The 19,350-nt window shown below is 44.8% G+C and overlaps 1 protein-coding gene across 2 annotated transcripts in view; it reads right to left on the reverse strand.

The window, feature by feature from the left end:
- Positions 1–19,350, reverse strand: part of KLF7 (Kruppel like factor 7) — a 65,601-nt gene that overhangs the window by 28,280 nt on the left and 17,971 nt on the right. For both annotated transcript variants that reach the window (XR_005105764.1, XM_037397625.1), the window contains exon 2: positions 6,125–6,737. Coding sequence is in view for 1 of the 2 variants with exons in the window: in XM_037397625.1 (XP_037253522.1) it covers positions 6,125–6,737 (613 nt within the window). In the remaining variant the exon portion in view is untranslated. The remainder of the gene's footprint in view (positions 1–6,124; positions 6,738–19,350) is intronic.

The raw sequence follows: 19,350 nt of genomic DNA on the forward strand, positions 1-19,350 counted from the left end.
AAGTGCCAGTGCTTTCAAAAAATGGACAAGAAAATCACAGCTTCTCGCCATCAACCTGCCAGTTGGATCCAGCATGGGACAGCAGCAACACAAAGGGAAATTGGCAGAAGACAAGTTGAAGGGTTTTAATTTGAGTCTTTCTCTGTGACCCCCATCATTTTCCCCCTTGCCAGGTAACTTATGGGGGCTCAGGGGTGGACGGGTATAAAGAAAACACCAGATGACAAACCAGAGGTGGCTCCTCCGTGCCTTACTGAGGCAGCCTGCCACAACACTTAGAGGTGCCTGCACTCTCCCTCCTGCAGCTGCTGAACAGACAGCAAACATCACTTTGTAGGTTTCGCTTGTGCCAAAACTCATCTCACATGGCAAACAAACAAACAAACAATACCTATTTACATTTTCAAACCCAAACAGTAAGACTGTCCTGTGCTATTGATTTGGCAAATGGTGGAGCAGAAACATGGGACTGAGAATTCAGGTATTGGCAACTAAGCAATGGATGAACACCACATTTAAAACTGGTGTTTTAAATGGCAGAGGCTGCTTTTGGCAGGGCCTGTCCTCCTGCCACCTGGGAGGTTCACGAAGCTTATTTCCTCAGCCTAAGCTCTTGCTGTAATAATGAAGTGAGGCTCTGGCCCTCCACATTGAAATCACAACACTCCCCTCCAAACTTGCAAAATGGCTAAAAGGCTTCAAAACCAGACAATTTTAAAGAGCTCATGATCAGGCTGGGCTTATTTTAATCAGCTTTGATAAACTCTTGTTATGCTTTTACCCATAAAATTTCAAAAAATCCCAGCCCCACCCACAACAAAACGTATCTTTCCAATTTAGCAACGCAACTGTACCCCAAAACAAATCCAGCCCGGAATGAAGGTCTTCCTCACACCCCCCTCCTCCCTCAATTCCCTTGTTCTTGTTTCCAGTGGCAAATCCACCCATTGCTACAGCTGCTGCCGTGGGAGCTTCAGCATCCTCTATGTCCTTCTGTGTCTCCTTGCTGGGCTGCAGCCCTGCACACTGGGGACTTGCTATGAAGCCATGGGTCTCTGTACAAAAAATATTGGGTTTTGGCTGTCATTTCTCTTACGCTATCTATACTGTTCTCCCAAATTCTTTCCCCTAAGTCATTATACAAAATCTTGCATCCTGCAGAATTGGTACTGTGCTTGGCTATTTGATTTTTCTTTCTCTTCACTGACTTTCTGTTCACAGGTGCTATCACACTAATACAATAAAGCAACGTAGCTTCACATTCATGTGGTATCACTGACACAGATAGTCTTTATTTTTTCTACTATTCCTTTTTATTATTATTATTATTATTATTTATCTATCATCCAGCTTACTCTCCTCAGTTTGGTCTTTTCCAATCATTTCCAAATTCTGGACATTGCCTCTTCTATCTCCAACACTTTGGGAATGCTCCTCTCTGTTGTTTTAAATTCCATCTCAAAACCCTTCCTGTTCATTAATGCTCTTTCTAATCTCTTGTGTCTCTCATCTTTTTCTTGCAAATGTAGTGATTTGTTTTTCTGCAGGGTGGATTTGTTTGTTTTAGTTACTCTCACCCAGCACTTTGGATCAAAGAACTATGTAATTTAAAACAAGATGTCCTGACTGTGAAATAAATATGTGCTATCTTAAGATCACATGTAGATTCGTAACATCAATTTACATGGGTATTTCCCACTTGTTTAGACTTTAGAAACCCAAAGATGTGAGGTGCCGTCCTGCTGTTTCTCAGGCTTGAGCTTAGGTTGTATCAGATCCTGGTTTTAGATGGATGAAGAAAAGAACTCATAAAATGCAAACCCCAGCAGAACCCTCTATAGGTCATTTGTTATCACTATCTGAATCTTCAGGATTTCCTGGTCAGTTTATCTGTGATGCTTACCTCTGGCCAGAAAGCTGCCCATGCCAAGCATGCCCTCCCCTATACTGCAAGGAAGGCTGATGTGAATGGTTTTGTCAGGAGGTAGAAATCTCCTCCAGAGGTCTTTGATCTGGGAGACACAGCCATGCCCCATGACTAATCTTTCCACAGGTCACAGGCCAGCCGACCCTTAGACTTATCCAGACACTTGCCAGCGATATCCCGTTTTCTAATTTAGGAAGTACTGATGACTATACATGGATTTTGGCTCATTCAAATGCCTTCCCTCTTCATTCTCCATTACACTGGCAATTCACCTCCATGCATGTGTGAAGGCTGGAGGAAAATTTCTGTCTCGCAAAAGATACAAAATGTCATTGTTTGCACTGATGTCTGCTCCATGAATAACTGTGAGAGAATGTGCTAAGGTTGGATTACCGTGCCAGTCCTGGTGGCTCCTTCTTTAGATGTTTTTACCTCATCCTCACATTGGCAGCACGGTCTTTCCAAACCTACAGCTCACCTTTTCCTCCTGTTTACAGGCCCAGCTGCTATTTCTCCCCTGAGTGGCTTCTTTACTGCCCTCTGACAGTCAGTCCCACCACTGCTCTTGGCAACTTTACACACCCTTCGCTTTAGATGCTCCAGCTTACTTTGAGCTCAGTCAAATACTTTCATTTCCCTTTCCATCCAGACAATGTTTTTCCCTTTCCCTTCCTGATTAAATTCTCTCCCACACAGATGATTGTTTTTCCCTCTCCAAAGGTCATCCAGAAGGTGGTTTCATAACCAGTTCAACCACTGGTGGGCCTTAAAACGCTGTCCTCATTCTCTTGTGAATGAGATGCAGGAAAATAATGTGGGGGACGGGGATGCACCAAGGGCAAGGTGGGATTTGAGTGTCTCTGGGCTACCCAGCAAAGTAAAGTGCTAAGAGAAGATCATCTCCAGTCTAAAAAGCTGCTGTCAGTCTGTATTGCCTCCAGCCCAGCCTGGCTCATCATGCAGCAGCGAAGAACACCAGCCAGCATCTGTCTGGTCAGTCTTACATACGAACAAAAGGAATGCAACCTCCTTCTGCCGCCTTGCACCCGCCAGCTCCCCAGCCCATGGTTTTCTTGTTTTCATGCACTGCAGTAAATCCCTTTGATCCAGCAAGCGGACTTCGCACGTGCAAGCTGGGTGACCAGCCTGCATCTGCCTCCCTGCCTGTGAACGCCACACTGAGAGCTCTGTGTCTGTCAGGGCACTCACACCTTTCTACACAGAGCCCACGCTGGCAGACTGCTCTTGCATGACATACTAACAAACTACCAGCCAAAGGAAAATATCTCACAATCATTTCAGACCCTCTGGCTCAGTCCCTGACTAAGCCAAGTGGCTACTATCCATTGGCACTGCTGGATGCATTTGCAACCCACAGCACACTCAGCTCAGGCGTGAAAAAAACAAAGCACCGATGGAGGAGAAGGGTCCTTGTCCCTAGCCCTGAAGGTGTGCATGGGAAAGGATGCAGCCCTGCCATTTATAATTCAGTCCCAAATTTCCATAGCTATTCCGCTCTGTCCCTCTCTTCTACCAGGGAAACCCCACTGCAGAGGTCAGCATGAACAGATTTAATGTCTTGATTGTACCAGCTCTGATTTAAGGCATCCAGTGGTCAGTGTTTTTTTAATGGAACAGAGCACTTAAACAGGACGAAGAGCTCTGAATGACTCTGTGCTTTGGACTCAACTAAGCTAGTTAGGTAAGCCCATCACACCCCTCCCCACGATCCGCTCAGACTGCTCCCAAGATGTAAATATTCAAAGCTGTTTACACAATCTGCTTTCTACAGAGATAAATGGGAGCCAGGTGCCTACCTGCTCCAGGTTCTGCACCAAAGATGTATTTTAACAACAAGGCTACATCCAGTCCTCATCGCAAAATGCAGACATGCTTTCTACACAGCCGTGCACAGCTAGGACATGGTCAGGCGCAAGGTGGTTATATTGCTGCAGAGACAGGACAGCTCCTCACCCAGGTTTGTATTCGTTCTTATCCTTTGTCTTCCTAACAACCGAAGCTATCTGCTGAGGACTTGGTGGACGAAAACAGGAACACTCCCATACACTAGTAAATAGTTTAGGGGCTGGTGAAACCACTGACAGTTTAACTGGCAAGATCAGAGGAGTAGCTGAACCCGGTAGGTAACGTGCTGGGAGCGGGAGGTGCGGGCAATGCACCCAGGCAGCTGCAGCCTCACCATCTGATACAGGTCTTCCCCATCTGCCAGCAAAGGTGGACTTGTCTTTCTCACCCTGTTGAGCACTGCTGTGGATGGGCAGACACATACACATCAATGGCACTAGGTACAGTCTAAGGCTATTCAACAAAGTATCACAGGGCCAGGGAGAAATGTTTCTCATCACGTATTAACAGTAAAACATAAGGTTTCACACATTGATGTTACTGAGGGGAAAGGTTTTCACCTCAAGATTCCAAAATTCAACCAGACCTAAGGCTGGGTTCAAAAGCATGCAAAATGTTGCAATGTTTTGACTCCAAAGTGTAGCGGTGTTGAAAGAGTAGTGGGATTTGCAAGTTCTCTCAGGACTCCTGGTCCACATCCCCACCTACCGGGTGAAAAAGCCAGAAAAACTCCACAGGTTCACCCTTCCTAGGTGATTGCGTCACGCCCCTGGCTAACATCAGGAAAAGCTGTGTAAGACCCACCACTTCCAGCTCGAGGAGGAATGCAGGGGTCACATCCGAACAGGTAAGACCACCGTGTCAATGACTCTCATGCTCTGTATTTGTGCCTTCATGGGAGCCCTGTCACCTGCTGGAAGGCCTTGGCTGGGATGTCCCCCGGACAGCCCCGGAGGGGGCCAGCCTCACAGCAGCACTGCAAGAAGCCTCCTGACCATGTTGTTGCAGATTTTAAAATGACTGCACTACTTTAACTGGCTTTCAAATCACTGGATCACAAGTGAGGTCACTCCTGGTAAGGTGGCTATTCCCAGTAAAAGCACTAGAAAGCCCATATAAAAAGATCAAAACCAATGCCTTTTATGTCTTAATATGATTTATACTTCAGACTGTGTAACTTTTACAGGGCTGCCTAGTATTTGATGGATGCAGCGCTCTTAACAACCCACATATTTGTTTGATTTACTGCGCTGGTCCAACGTGTTATTTTCTACCTTGCAAGAACAACCTCGCTTCTAGGAATCTGCCTGCATGATAAGATCATGAATTAAATGTACAGTTATCGTAAGAGACCACACATTTTACAGTAAAATTGAGAAAACTGATTACAGCAATCCTTCTGGAAACAAGAATAATCACATGATAAGACAGTGCTAATGGGAATTTATCATCTCTCATCACATGTGAAGCTTAGAACAAAGCAGCAACGCACACAAACTGCACGGCTATTACTGCCAATGAATACCAACTGAAAAGCTATTGGGGACAATGAAGAAATGACAGGAGAGCGGGGATCCTGAACAGCCCAACCTAAGCCAATTCGGTATGCTTCAAGAAGCTTATACAGCAGAGCTTACATGCAACATGAGTAAATACTACCCAAAACAACAGCCTGACATCTTTCCATACTTCCTACTCCTTCTCTACCTGCACTATTCCTTTCAAACTCCGTGTCATTCTTTCATTTGTTCTCACTGCATTTTATCACCAGAGAAGTCCAAGATCGTAAGTATCTCAAGGGTACGTGCATCTCAGTACCTACACGTCTGGATGTACACACATGCTCCCTCATGCACACATTACTCCTAAACCACATATCTCAGATCTGAAATACATTTTTATCTTTCCCCTATACAAAAGGCAACAAAAACCTACCCACGCTATTTTCTATTTGAAGCAATTAACACTTGACTAAAATTAACATTTTAAAAGTTGTCTTGGGGAAATGAGTGCCGAAAACCCAAACTGGCATGCCCACAGTTTTAACATGCATGATACATCCACATCGCTTAGATATTCTAAAATTACTTTGCATCAAGCCCCACAAGACGTACGAAAACCCAACAGGTTAATGGTAGACAGTGAACTCTGTTCTGTTGAATAATGGGTACATTTGCTGGCCTACCATATTTTTCCACAGCCCTGTTTCATAGACAGAAGCTTGGACTTTCAGAAGAGATTATTTTTTTTTCTTTTCTAAATGAGAATAAAAGGAGATGGTTACAGTTAGGTGGCGGAGGACAAGATGAAAGAAGCATCCTACGTAAGTACCTGTATGAGTCCTCTGGTGAGCCTTTAAGTGGGAGCTCTTTGTATAAACCTTCCGGCACCCATTAAATTGACAGCGATGAACCCTCTTCTTGTTTTCTGGGGATGCGTCTGCCCCTGTACCTCCTTGTTCACTGTCACTTTGCCCGCTTTTTATCGTCCCCGCGGTTGCTGTTGCTACACCCACTTTCACGGAGCCGAGTGAAGTTTTCTTGGCCACCAGTTTCAACGTCACCGTGCCATCCACCGATGAGAGAGTCTGTGAGGTTTTTACAAGGTGGCGGCTGAGCTCCGGAGAGGAAGGGGGCGTTAATGAGGTTACTGCATTGAGTTGGGCCTGGTTGACAGCTGTGTAGCCTTCTGTGGAAGAGCTGGTAGACTGCAAGCTGAGGCATGTCTCAGACAGCAGCTTGTCCCGTGAGAGGATAATGTCCATGTTGGCACTTTTGTCACACGTACTTGTCTCCACTGGTAGAAGGATGGGATCCAGTCGTCGGATATTGTCCTCTGCATCTGAGCCTGAGGAGGCATGAAGGAAGCAGTCCAAATCCTCACCAAAGGTCTCAGAGATCTTCCGTGGTTCAGTCTGAAGGTATCGCTCCAACTCCAGGCATGTCTGCAGGAGGGGAAGGGAGAAGGGAGGGAGAGAAACTACTGTTAGAAAGAGATTACAGCATAGCTCCCACCTAGGGCAGGAGAACAACGTGGTCCAGAGCCATTCAGAGACATTACCCATGCATGCCAGCACCTTCTCATGAAATTGTCACATTTTGGGAGACATGAGGATTTGGCACTTGTTTGATGCTCCTCCAAGACACAGTATGGGAATATCCACAAACAGTAGGAGAAATTATGGTAGAAGTCAAGATACAACAGAAAGCATCTACTACATTTTCAAGAAAGTCTGTACATTGCCCCATGGATACCAGGGCCTTCCCAATTTTAAGTGTAACCTGGCCAGCAGTCACTTCCATATGAAACTATCCTAATGGCCCCACTGCCTGGCCACATACAAATAAAGTCACCTCTCCAAAGAACTGCTTCCTATTCCTTCGCAAACACTAAATTTCACTCCAAATTTAACTCAGTGTAGTTGGCTGGGGCCGTCTGTTCCTAAAACGGCACAATTCTGAAGCGTAGCATTTTAAGATAGGAGATAGAGAACTTCCAGTGACACCACAGCTTTTTTAAAGGGCCCGAGAGAAGGAAAGATGTGACAGAAAAAACGGACCTACTGCCAGTTTTAGAGGGTTTTTGGCACTCTGGTCAAATGTGGCTTCCAAACGAGACACGAGACTTGCACACAAACACACGCACATGCACCTTATTAAAAAGTAGGTGAAGTTCCAGTCAAAGAGGCTGCCACATAAAAACGTGTTCCTGCATCTCCACAGCAGTGATCATCGGCATGAGGATGGGGTGAACCTCCTACTTGAATGTACCTTATTATGAGGTGCCCTGAGTTAGCCCCAATAAAGCCTCCAGGCACCGACACGCTGCCCAGTGTTCTCCATAACCAACATTATAAACTTTTATTGTTTATAGAAAACCATTTGCTGTAGTTTCAGGAGCTTTTAATGGAGTTTATTAGTGCTATTTTTCATTTCTTGCTGCCTGAAAGGCTAGCTGGTTTAATATCACCACTGTGATTTTACAGGACTTGAAGAAAGAGACATTCTAATACTTTTTAGAAACCTCTAAAAAACACTCCTCAGAGAACCCTTCTAGAGATATTAAGAAAGGGATTTTAGACAAAAGCCTATGGGAGCTGGTGACCCAACTACATCTCAACCTGGAGAGTCCAGTACTTGATCAAGAAACAAAAGTTTTCTATGACTGCGGGAGAGACAGAGACTCCTGCCTTCTGGGTACAAAGATCCCATCTACAGGACTGTAAAGAGGCCCAACTCACAGCTCTCCAAGAGCTGCCAGGTAATGCAAGACAACACTTTCAATGCATCCAGGAAGCAGCACTGCTGGTTGCAGATACAACATGGTGGGATGAGTTCCAGAATTCACAACAGAATTTGCCAGACAGTCATCTGTTGTTTCTTTTTAAAATAACAGTTGATTATAGACCTGAGCTGTAGAGGTGGACTTGAACAAAAAGCAATAGAATGGCAATATATGCAAGTGAGATGTGCTATACTTTAGCATGTGCGTTATTTTCAGAGGGATGACACTGTCTATACGATGTGTCTGTACACAGGCCTGAAGGTGGGACACTTATTGGTTAGTACTTGCCTTAAGCAACCCTTGTTTTCTTTTTAAAGTGCATTTCTGGGGCCGTGAGGAATGGCTTTAGCTGGGGTGGATTCTAGACGAAACCTAACAAGTTTGGGGAGCAGCTTTCCAACATGCCCTACAGTCTTTCAGGAATAACCCCCACCACCAGGAGAGGCGGTGCTTTTGAATTCCCCACATCATGTAATTTGGGCTTTCTGGTCCACTTAGCATTCACCCAGTGGGGCAGAAAGAGGTTTAGGGGCCTAACAAATACAAGGCTTCCAAAGGAAAGAGGCAAGCATAATCACAAATTGGGGGTGGAAGGCAGGGGGGGGGCAGGGGGTGAGAGAGACAGGGACTCAAGGCCATTAAATCTGATGACAGTGACATGAAATTTCAATTGTTGTGGGATCAGAAAGCTGTGTGCCGGCTCCAGGCTGCCCGTGGAGGGGAGGAGAGTGGAGCAGGAGGTGCTGCTCCTTTAAGGCATCACTACCCCACAACAACAATAGTGGGCCTGACAGTTTTTTCCAGCTTCACCATTAATTTTCCATAAAAAGCAGTTTCTCGATGAGCCCTTTTCAGGCAAAGCCTGATGCTTCAGAAACCTGTAATTATTCCTGGCTCCCCCCTCCCGCAGCCATTGCACCTGTGCCATTTCAAGACACCAGCTGGTCATGTCTTGCCTTCTGCCTCTGAAATCCAAAACCAGTGGATCAAGCCCATCTCCCCATAGAGGGGGGAAAAAAACAACTCAAAGAAACAATATAATACAGTCCCTCCCTCCCACCCCCCCTCAGCCTCTCCACAAAGTCAATAGGGGAGAAAAGCCTAGCAACGCCAGCCAGAAAAGCCCTCCACCTAATCTGCATGGCAGACAAAGCCTGGCGAGGGGTTTCGGCTGCAGCCCTTCCTCTACCCCCCGCCAGGGCCCTACCTGCTGCTGCATTTGCCAGAGCAGGCAATTGCCGGCAGAAACAAAGCGTCTTCCCCCATATGTACGTCCCGGCTCCTGCCAAGTACCTTACGCGACCTTCCCTTCTCCTGGCCCAAATCATCCAGGGAGCGGTGAGGCAGGGTTTTGAAACCAGCCTGCTTTCTTCACTCCTGCCCTGGCAAGACAATTTTTAGGTCAGCTAAGCCCTTCGTCTTGAGCTCTGACCTGGAGAAACCAGTCAGGTTGAGACCACTAAGGTCCCCACTCCAGGCCAGTGGACCATCAGGAGGGGCATGAGAGTTCTTCTGATCTCCATTTCCACAAAGTTATTTGCTAGCAAGCGCATCAAAACTACCAATGTTTTGTGCGAGCAGCAGGATATTGACCGCTATCCACAGGCATACGAACCCAAACTGTTGGATTCAGATGATGGTGAACTCCTGCAGATCTCCGACTTCCACTGCCAGCCTGGTAGGAAAATGGTCCAAGGATACTTAAAACAGGAGCAAACTGCTATTGTCATGCTTTTGTCATAGTTCTGTTGGATGTCCAGCTTCTCCTTAACCACTCACGCATGAGGGGGGAGACTCTGTGTAATGGATGTAATACATGTCACATGTGACATTAAGTTTTGATTCTTCTTTGTTTGCTACATTGCAGGCAACTTGGTGGGTATTAAACTTTCTTCCCCAGTGCCTGTAGGATTTACAGCAATAAAGACTTCAAAAACTGCAATGGGAAGAAGACAACGGCCCCCTTCAGGAACATGAGAAGATCCATAAGTGCTGTTTGCTGTCAAGCCGGTTTCACAGGCTAAGGATAAAAAGTGACCCACTACTTCAACCCATCTGCCCCCATTAACAAGGGTCATTCTCCTTGCACCTTGTGCCTCAATTTAGCCAGTTAAAAGAAATGATGATTCATGGCTGACAAATAATAGGATGTGACTTTGCGAGACCCCACATACTTGCAGAAAGCCAGCTAGAAAAGGATGGCAGTCTGGCATGTGGACAATGTCCACAAGGCCTCAGTCTAATTTTACAATTTTGGATACAATTGCAAAAAGGCGTACTTTCCCAGCAGCAACACATTTCCACCACCTGCAAGAAACTATGTGTGTTTCCTGCCTACACGGCGGTAACTCAACACCCCTTTGCTCCCCACATTATACTACCATCTCAGTCCTCTGAGGCACATACAGCAGCAGAATACATGTAAACTGCACACCACGACACTTCCATGCGCAGCACCAGATCCTTCAGACAGCAGAAGACAGCCACTGTAGTGCTGTCCTATGCCTGGTAAGGACCTACTTCTTGTCCTTTCAAAGTCTGCAGTAGCACTGATGCAGGGAAATTCAGTGTTCAGTATGTCTGTCAATTCAGAAAAGTATGACCTCTAATCTACCTTATTCTTACCTCTGGAGCACATCTAAAGCCCATCTAGTGAAAGTAAAGATTATTTACCAAACACATTGAGTATGCTCACCGCTATGAAATATAAAGCAGGAGAAACCCAGTGTGTGCCTCCGATAGTAGAGATGTGATACATGTGTACCATTTTCAGCAGAGCTTAGCACTCACCTAATTCTGCAGCCAGCAGAAATCAAGACAGTGCTGCTACTAAATGCAACAAGAAGACAAAACCCTCTTGCAGGTACTTGGTTTGGCTCAGAGAGCCTAAGTTTCAGGCTGCTTGCCAGCTGTTGAGGTTAAAGTGCAACGCAGAATGTTCAAAATCCAGATACAAAGGAGCTGGAGTCACCACTCAGGATGCTGATGTTTGACTCCACTCTCCCCCAAGAGCAACCAGCAGGAAGGCTCTAACTGGGACCACCACTGCCATCAATGTGCCAAGCCTCAAGGAAGTGCAGGTACCTGATGTCTCTGTCTCCCCTTTAGAGAATGATGGGGGAAAGATATGCCCGTAGGCCAGAGGCCTCTGCCGGGACACAAGTTTGGCATCTGGGTTCAGGTTCAGACAGCTCTGGTAAACCTAATTCCAACTGATGACCTAACACGAACTCTCAGTTCCCGGCATATAAACGTAAACTTGCTCCAATGAACTGCAAAGAACTGGTCTTGATCGGCAGCCACATTATGTATCAGGATTTGATCCATACGTACAGGCTCTTGAAAAATCACAGATCACTTCAGAAGCACCTGCCTATGCTGTGAAGTCTTTACAGCACTCAGACTCCTGGGCATTTTGCACAGCTGAAGACTATGTGGCAACATCAAAATTCTGCCAAAGATAAAACAAAGCCCAAATACTTAAAATTATTCAAGGACAGAAAGTCAGGGAAGACACCTTATCAACATGTTCACTAGGTTTCTCTGTTTTATTGATGCTGAGGTATTTTGTAACATCTTGATTTGGATTTTTCTAGCAGATCATGGGAAGTTCTTATCTGGAAGTGCTAGTTACTTCTAAGTGCCATTTCACTGCAGATATAATTGGACATCAAGCACCGATCTTGGAAGTTATCCAAAACCTAATTAAGTTAGATCAGGCTGTGACAGAGAATGAAAATGTTGAATGTGGTTGACAAGCAGGTCTGATCTACTAGTTTACAGTACTTGTAAGGACTCTCTTTGCAGCATAATTTATATGAGCAAAGTGGAATTATACATGCAATAGTGAAGGTCAAATTCCAGCCTCCATCATGACCCCATTGCTTTCCACTGTCATGTAAAAAAGGAGCCTCATCTTTAAATTAAGACTGCAAAGGAAGAGAAAGCATCACCAACCTGAAGGCAACCCAAAACACTAATTCTAAGGTCAGTGCCACCACAGTTCACTCAAGCTCACAGCAAACAGTGGCACCAGGTCCAGCACACGGCATCAGTATTTCATTCTTCAGCAGAACAGCGAAAGCTTTGAGCTACAGTGGCAGTTGCATTGCTGATGCCAGAGGTAGATATTGAACTGGGTATTGTGGGGCAGCCCTGAGGAGGAATAAGAGATTCAAAACTCACCTGCCCTCCCTGAAATGCCATGCTATTTTTGTCCTTAACTCTAAAACAAGGTTTGAAAGACGCATCTTCTTTCCACTGCAAAAAGCCTTCATTACTTCCTGAACAACAACAAAACCCAATACTCTTGCCCATCTATTCCAAGACTGTCATCTGTTCCCACCCAGCTGCCAAAACCTCCAGCTTTTCCTCTTGGCAGCCTCTGTTGGGCAGTTGCTAGTTGTCAAAAAGCTGTAGCACATCAGAAGCTTAGCATTTGGGACAGCATAAAATAAACAGAATTTTAGTATTAAAATAAGTAGTTTTGCAAAATACACTTGGGAAAATGTGAAAACCACAGTCTGAAATGAATGAATAGTAAGAAAAAGTTTCAGGCAATAGCTAATAATTTCTATTGCAAAAGATTTAAGACAAAACTCTTAGTCATGTGCCAGCACACCTCACTATGTATTACATAGTTCACGGGGAAAAAAAAAGACAGCTAAAACCACTTTTCAGGTACAAGATGATGACACTTAACGACAGCTAACTCGTGGTAAAAATCTGCATGCATGTTCCTAATCTCTTGTATATGTGAAGCAAATCAAGTTAACTATATACTCAACAAACAGGCTTTTGCCAAAAGCAAAAAGCAGCACACAGATAGTCAGCAAAGACAATCTGATAGGCAAAGACTTGTTTTCCTGTGGTAACTTCACCATACGCCTGAGCTGCCAGGCTAGTCCACTCCAACACTGGCTGGATGGGCCTCACCAGCCCCCAGAGTCTACAATGGACAGCTCTATTAACGCTTAAGTATGCTACACAGGACTCAAGCCCCTGTTAGCAAATTTCTTCAATATAATAATGGCCTGTGCCCATTTTCCCCCTTGGTCTCAGCCCAAAGAATGAACTTTCCAGGAAATGTATTTAGCCAAACCAGCCCATTCACTGTTATTCATGCACAACAGCACTCTCAATGAACACTCTCCCACCATGACCCAGATGGCCTTCTCCCTGGATGTTCTCCACAGCATTTTTCTTCAGAGCATAAATGGTGCTGAAATCAGAAGCCTCAACCACATTCAGAAAAGATACATTTTAAGGTAAAAAAATTCAACTGATTTACTTACGACAGAATCACTACCTTCATATAAACACAAGCCATTTTCCTGTTGCTCTGGGGCATGATGCAACCAGGGTTATCAAAGATTTTAATCAGCCCCTAAAGCTCAAAGGATCAAAACCAATTTTGTCATAAATTTTCACCAGCAGAAATAGGTGGTAAAACTAACGTTTCAAACAGAAAGTGTCTGAACCCATAACTCCAAGGAGTTAAAAATCAAGGAGTCAAAAATCAAGATTTGCTCCCAAACTTAGTGATAATGAAATATATCTTATCTACCAAATATTCTTTTAAATGGACAAGTTAAATCTGTTCACTAAAAATCTGTGGTATTTGGGCTCTAAGCATACAGAATTTCAGTGCACTGGTTGTGAGATATTGAACAAAGGACTGCAGCTAAGCGTGGCTGAATTTGATAGGCATCTAGATTAAAAAAAAAAAAAAAAAGGATGAAAGAAATCTGCAAACACTGAACCAGGGCTTTGGAGGGCTTTTGTTGTTTTTTGACTGTTTAATAAAGATAGAAAAAATATCTGCAACCAGCCACAACAACAAAAAATAGCATCAATGTCAGCAAAGGATTAAGGATAGCCAAATCAAGAATTCAAAAGTGCAGGCAGCCCATTGTGCTAGTATGAAAATATGATAAAACCCATGTGTGCTTGCGCACCAGCACTTGCCCTGCATGCTGCCATGAGTCCAGACGGCAAGTAGCCATGTAATTTGAGAAATGATATATAGGTAACCTAAGTGTGTTTCAAAATCTTTCTGAAGAGATAATTTATTTATATAACAACCTTGAATGGCTTTGAATGAGCTGGCCAGTGGCCCTCACTGCAAACTTTTCTCCAAACTCCATGAAGTGTGTATTTCACGTGTTGCTGTCTGGTTTGGAACCAGCTTTAATTTAGCATCATAAATAGAAAAAGGCACAATTAGCTCCTTGAATTGCCAGTCGTAGCTCCCACTGAAATCAAAGGATCAGGTTCAAAGCATGCCCCAGAGTGTGGTAAACTTCTCACAGGAAATGGATATGCAAGAGCAAATGCTGATGGCTGTGGAATGTACAAAGCAGAGCAATATTTTAGGTCTCGATCCTCAATTAAGATTCATCCTTACAAAGTATTGCAGTGGGGTTACACAGCAGAATTGGGTTCCTTGTAATTACTCTGAATAGGATCATGAATGAAAAAATGTACTCTTTGGAGATGTTTCATTAACATCCAGCAACAGCTTAACATTTCCTCCTTAGCATCCGACAACACAAACGTACACACCAGTTGTGTTCGTGCACTCTCAGGCAACAGCACATTCATAAGCACAATTCTTCACAATTAGCTTATTAAATCAAACCTGGAGAAGTGATCAATACACTCAACATACGGTATGTTTCATAAGAGTCCTGGGTTGTGAGTCATCTCTTCTGCTCTGACCTAAAAACATATTAAACAAGAGGATGCATAACACTGAATTCCTAACCCAAAACCATACAATTCCTCATCTCGATTTTGTGCTATCAACATTTTTTGCACTGGGACGACTGTATCTACCCTGTACATGATGCCCATTCATTATCACATCTCGTGGCTCAAAAAGCCTTTTGTGTGTTCCCTTTTGTATTATTTTTGGCTGTGGGGAGGAAGAGGTGGGGACCTGTCTGGGAAACAGGAAGCAGGAGGAAGGAGGGGAATGTGTTGTAGAACAAGGGCAGAACAAAAAAGAATATAAAAGCATTTATAACATTTCTAAATTATAATAAACATATAGGACCAAAGTGCACCTCCAGCCACGCAGGGAGCAGTAGGCTGTTTGGCTGAAGTTTAAACTTTAACGTGACCTGTCCAAGCACATTTACAAAAAGCCATTTGCTGCTTTTTTCTTCTTCTTTTTTTTTTTTAAATAATTTGGGCAATTTGTTATCTTACAAGAGCAAGAAGATGCATCTGCTACTGTGATAAATATGCCAGTCTGGGCAAGGAAAAGAAAAGACAAGATGAGTTTCACCATTGCACTCAGAAAAAAAAACCTCAGACTAAAAACAAAGTGATGGGAAGCACAACCAGATTCTCAGCTGGGGTAAATCAGCACAGCGCAGCCCTGATTTCATGGTTCCTGTTTACATCAGCTGAGGACCTTGCCAACACTCAAACTCCATGAAATTTTGCTCTTGATTAGCACCATTTAATTTTGTGGCTTATGTGAAGCAGAATTTGACATGTTCTTTGACGGCTGGAGCTGGTTATTTTATATTACAAATCTTGCCTACTTTACTAGGAACAATGTGACCCAAATGGAAAAATGGGAAGAATTTAAAAACAACACCAACTTCAGACATCCTGATACTTGTTTTTCTTTCTTTTTTCCCCCTTTTTTATTATTTTTATTTGGGCAGTCTGTATGGAGGTATTCACAAAAATGGTTTGTGCCACTTCTAGGCCAAAGTTTTCATCATCTATGCACAGAAACAACAGCCTTCATGCTTGAATGTCCCACTGCAGGTAAACTTGCCTCTCCCCCAAAAGCCAGGTGCCCTCCAAAGGATGCTCCCCTAAAGCCAATTGTGTTTTTCCATTTCTTTTCTTTTCTATGCTGCTCTGCCAAGGTTCTTTTTCCAAAACCCTAGCCACCAGGGATTTTGATCAGCCTCAAATCTCACAGGCAGTGCACTTGGGCTTCTACACTCCCTAATAAAAGCAGCATGGTCCTCTTTAAAAGCAATTTGCTAGAGCACATTGGTAAAGTGCCTGCCAGTACTGTCCCAGCTGCTCAGCAGCATCCCAGACAGCTGCCTGCAGGCATCTGAGGAGACCTGTATCCCCAAAACACATTAGATCAAACAAAAAGTCGATCCGGCAGGGTGTTTTGTGGATATCATCGGCAACTCAAGGTGTGCTGTCAGAACTGTACGGGGCTACAAACACGCACTGCTCACTCCTCCTGAAAGGATCACGAGATCAGCCATGTGTCAGCACAATTTCCAGCAGGCTGTACGGCTACCAGCTGCAGCATGGCACAGGAAGCTGGGAGATCCCATTAAGAGCCCTGCCATTTATTGACTTGAGAAAGCCCAGCAGGTCAGCTCACCAGCTGCTCAGAGTCAGCACACCTCTGTGAGCCAATTTACACAACCACGGCTCTTGCGCTGGCTCACTTTCTTCGGTCTGTTGACTGTGGACACCCACCCAGTTGTTATGGATTTTAATATGCTGCAATATGAAAGTGCTATTTCAGGACAAAGTTATTAATAGCAAAGCAGACAGAAAATAGCCTAGAAGGAATGCAATGTCTTGGTGTTCCTGGAAGATACGGCGACTTCCCAGCATCTAAGCAGCCACCACGGTTAATTCAAGATGCTTCTGTGCACAAGACTGCCTTTTGTTAGAGGAGCAAATTATATGATAAGCCATCGTGACATGCCTTCAGAGATGCCCTGTAGGGTACCTGCAGAGTCCCAAGTGTGCAGAGACTACAGTGCAGAAAGGCCCAAAGGGTGGTACTTTGTTACTCTAAACAGGCTGGTAAAAAGCAGGGGCTGGGGGCTGTGATGAAGCATCAGCAGAAACAGAGGCCAGGAGAAGCTCTGCCCTTCCTGAAGGAGGTGGAGGATGGGACAGGACCTGTGTGAGCCCTGCTCAGCAATCTGACTGACTCCAGGATCTCAAAGAGGCTCTTCTTCTCAGCCTATCTTTGCCTACAAGCACCCTTTCCTTCTCTTGTTTCTTCATGCTGCATCTCCTTGACAACCCTCTTTACTTGGGCAGAAGCCTCACAGTCAAGCCAAGTCACTGTCCCCTTCCACGCTCTCTGTTAAACCTTCTGTTTCTCCTGGAAAAATATCCCTGGAAATGTATTGGAGAATACTGTGCAAAACCACCAGACCCTGCTTCAAGTTTACCTTGGCACTTTTCCCCCTAAAATTAATTGGGAGGGTTCCCAAATTAATGCCAGGTACATCACCAAATGCAACACCCAGCATCACCTTGCAGAGATGACACCAGATGAAGGCATCTCTCTGCTGGCAAGGCTTCTAGCATCCCTTCTGCCTGCACCCACGCTGCGGAGAGGCTTTAAGTGAGGCCTTTGGCTTTCCGGCCCCATCCATAAGCATCCCCCATGAGTAAACCAAATGAAACTCCACACTGCGTTTTTCCCTGAGACAAAAAGGCCCAAATGATGACGCAAGGAACTGGAAGATGTCACGTTCACAGCCCTACAGCCTTACCCATTACACTGCCATAGACAGCTCCAGCTCACTACCAAACACGCACTACAAGGAACTGACTGCGGTCCCTCACCACTCTCCAGAAAGGAAACAAACAAATCCCACTTACCAACAAGGAAAAGAGGAAACATATTGTAGCCATTGTAATCCCAACAGTGGACATGTTATCTGGCGTATTTCCAACTCAGACATTAAAAAATGTAGTTAGTTTACCTTAAGTGTCCTGTTTTCCCCGATTTCCCTTTTCCACTCTATTTATGCCTATGCAACATCTCCCAAGATAAGACGGCCTCCGTGTGTTGGCTGTATACCATTCCTTCCCTCTATTGTCTTTCTGAGATGGGATGGAAGTCTCCAGTGTCACGGCTTGGAAGACTGTGGCCAGGCTCTCTTGGCTTGATTTGTGGGAAGGAGAAGAGGAGGAACTGAGGAAGGACAGCCTCTCCCACTGCAGGAGGGGGGTCCTCTTCCTCACAGTACAACCAATCTTCCCTGGCATTTTGTTTACAATCGATACTGCTTAACTAAATTGTTTTTAGTAGCCCCCAAAGGTGGAGTCTGTTGCCAGCTATCATCATCCCAAACACTTCAGATCTCTGTCACTGTGCTTTGGTACAATCCCCGTAATAGCTAAACACAAATATTATGTTCCCCCAAATACAAATTACAGCTTTCAGGAGCAGCAATTTTATTTTGGTTATAAACATATGAAGGTAACCTTTATGCTGGGAGAGGAGGAGACCACAGGCTGAGTCTCTGCTTCACAGGGAACATTCCTGGGAGCATTTTGCTGCTTTGCCTCCAGCCAGCTCCGCTTCCCAAGTGGTTGCACTTCCCAAGCTGTTGTGCTTCCCAAGCAGTTGCATGATTTCAGAGCTGAAGCAAGAGCCAAAATGCCTTGTGGTGGCCAGGGCTGCTGAAGGGATCTCCTTCAGACCCAGCAGTCCAGGAACTGGGACTCAAAAAGGGAGAGAAATGCACTCAAACCGTGCTGCTTTAGCTACGGCTGGCACTATTGGTAGCCTACACATTCAGGACAGAATTTTCCAGACATGACTCATGACTTAGTTGCCACTCTGAGCCCCTGCAGAACAAATCACAGCACTTCTGAACACGTGGGGTCTGCTCAGAGAGCCCCGGAGGTGCTCCCACCATCATCAGAGCAAGGTTCAGGTGTTTTCCTCCATTTCAAATGTCTCTAACCCTTCCCTACTCTGCAGATGTCCCATCACTATCCAGCACCAAGCTTGTGACACCTGTCAAAGAAGCACGATGTCAAATTGCCCCTGCAAGCCCCTGAGTGCCCCGAGGCATTTCAGTCCTCCTGTCAAGCTTGCTAATGTGTCCCTTCCCTGCTACGAGTAATGATGCATTCCTGGAAGCAAAAACTGCATTAAAAGTCTTCTTTACATGAGAGCTAAGAGCTTTCTGTGCCTCATACCATTTTTACTCATAAATATAATATCAAGGTGATCGTGTTCTTCTCAGACTACTCAGAGTGTTCTGTAAGTAAAACCTGCAATTGGCAATTTATCAGATGGAAAAATAAAAGCCACATTTGGTTTCTCCCTACACTTAAAAATGACCACATGCAGTCTCTGAAGCAGACTGATCTTTTTAACAAGGTCATGAATATCAGCCGGCGGAGGGAACAAAACCACCCTGCACATGTTTTTCCTTCTACGCTGCCTCCTTACTGATGTTTTGCTCACTTTCTAAGCAAAGAGGAAGCCTCTCCTGTTCCCGTCACCCTGTGTTTATCCA

The sequence above is a fragment of the Falco rusticolus genome, chromosome 8 (genome assembly GCF_015220075.1).
Source record: "Falco rusticolus isolate bFalRus1 chromosome 8, bFalRus1.pri, whole genome shotgun sequence".
Classification (NCBI taxonomy): Eukaryota; Metazoa; Chordata; class Aves; order Falconiformes; family Falconidae; genus Falco; species Falco rusticolus.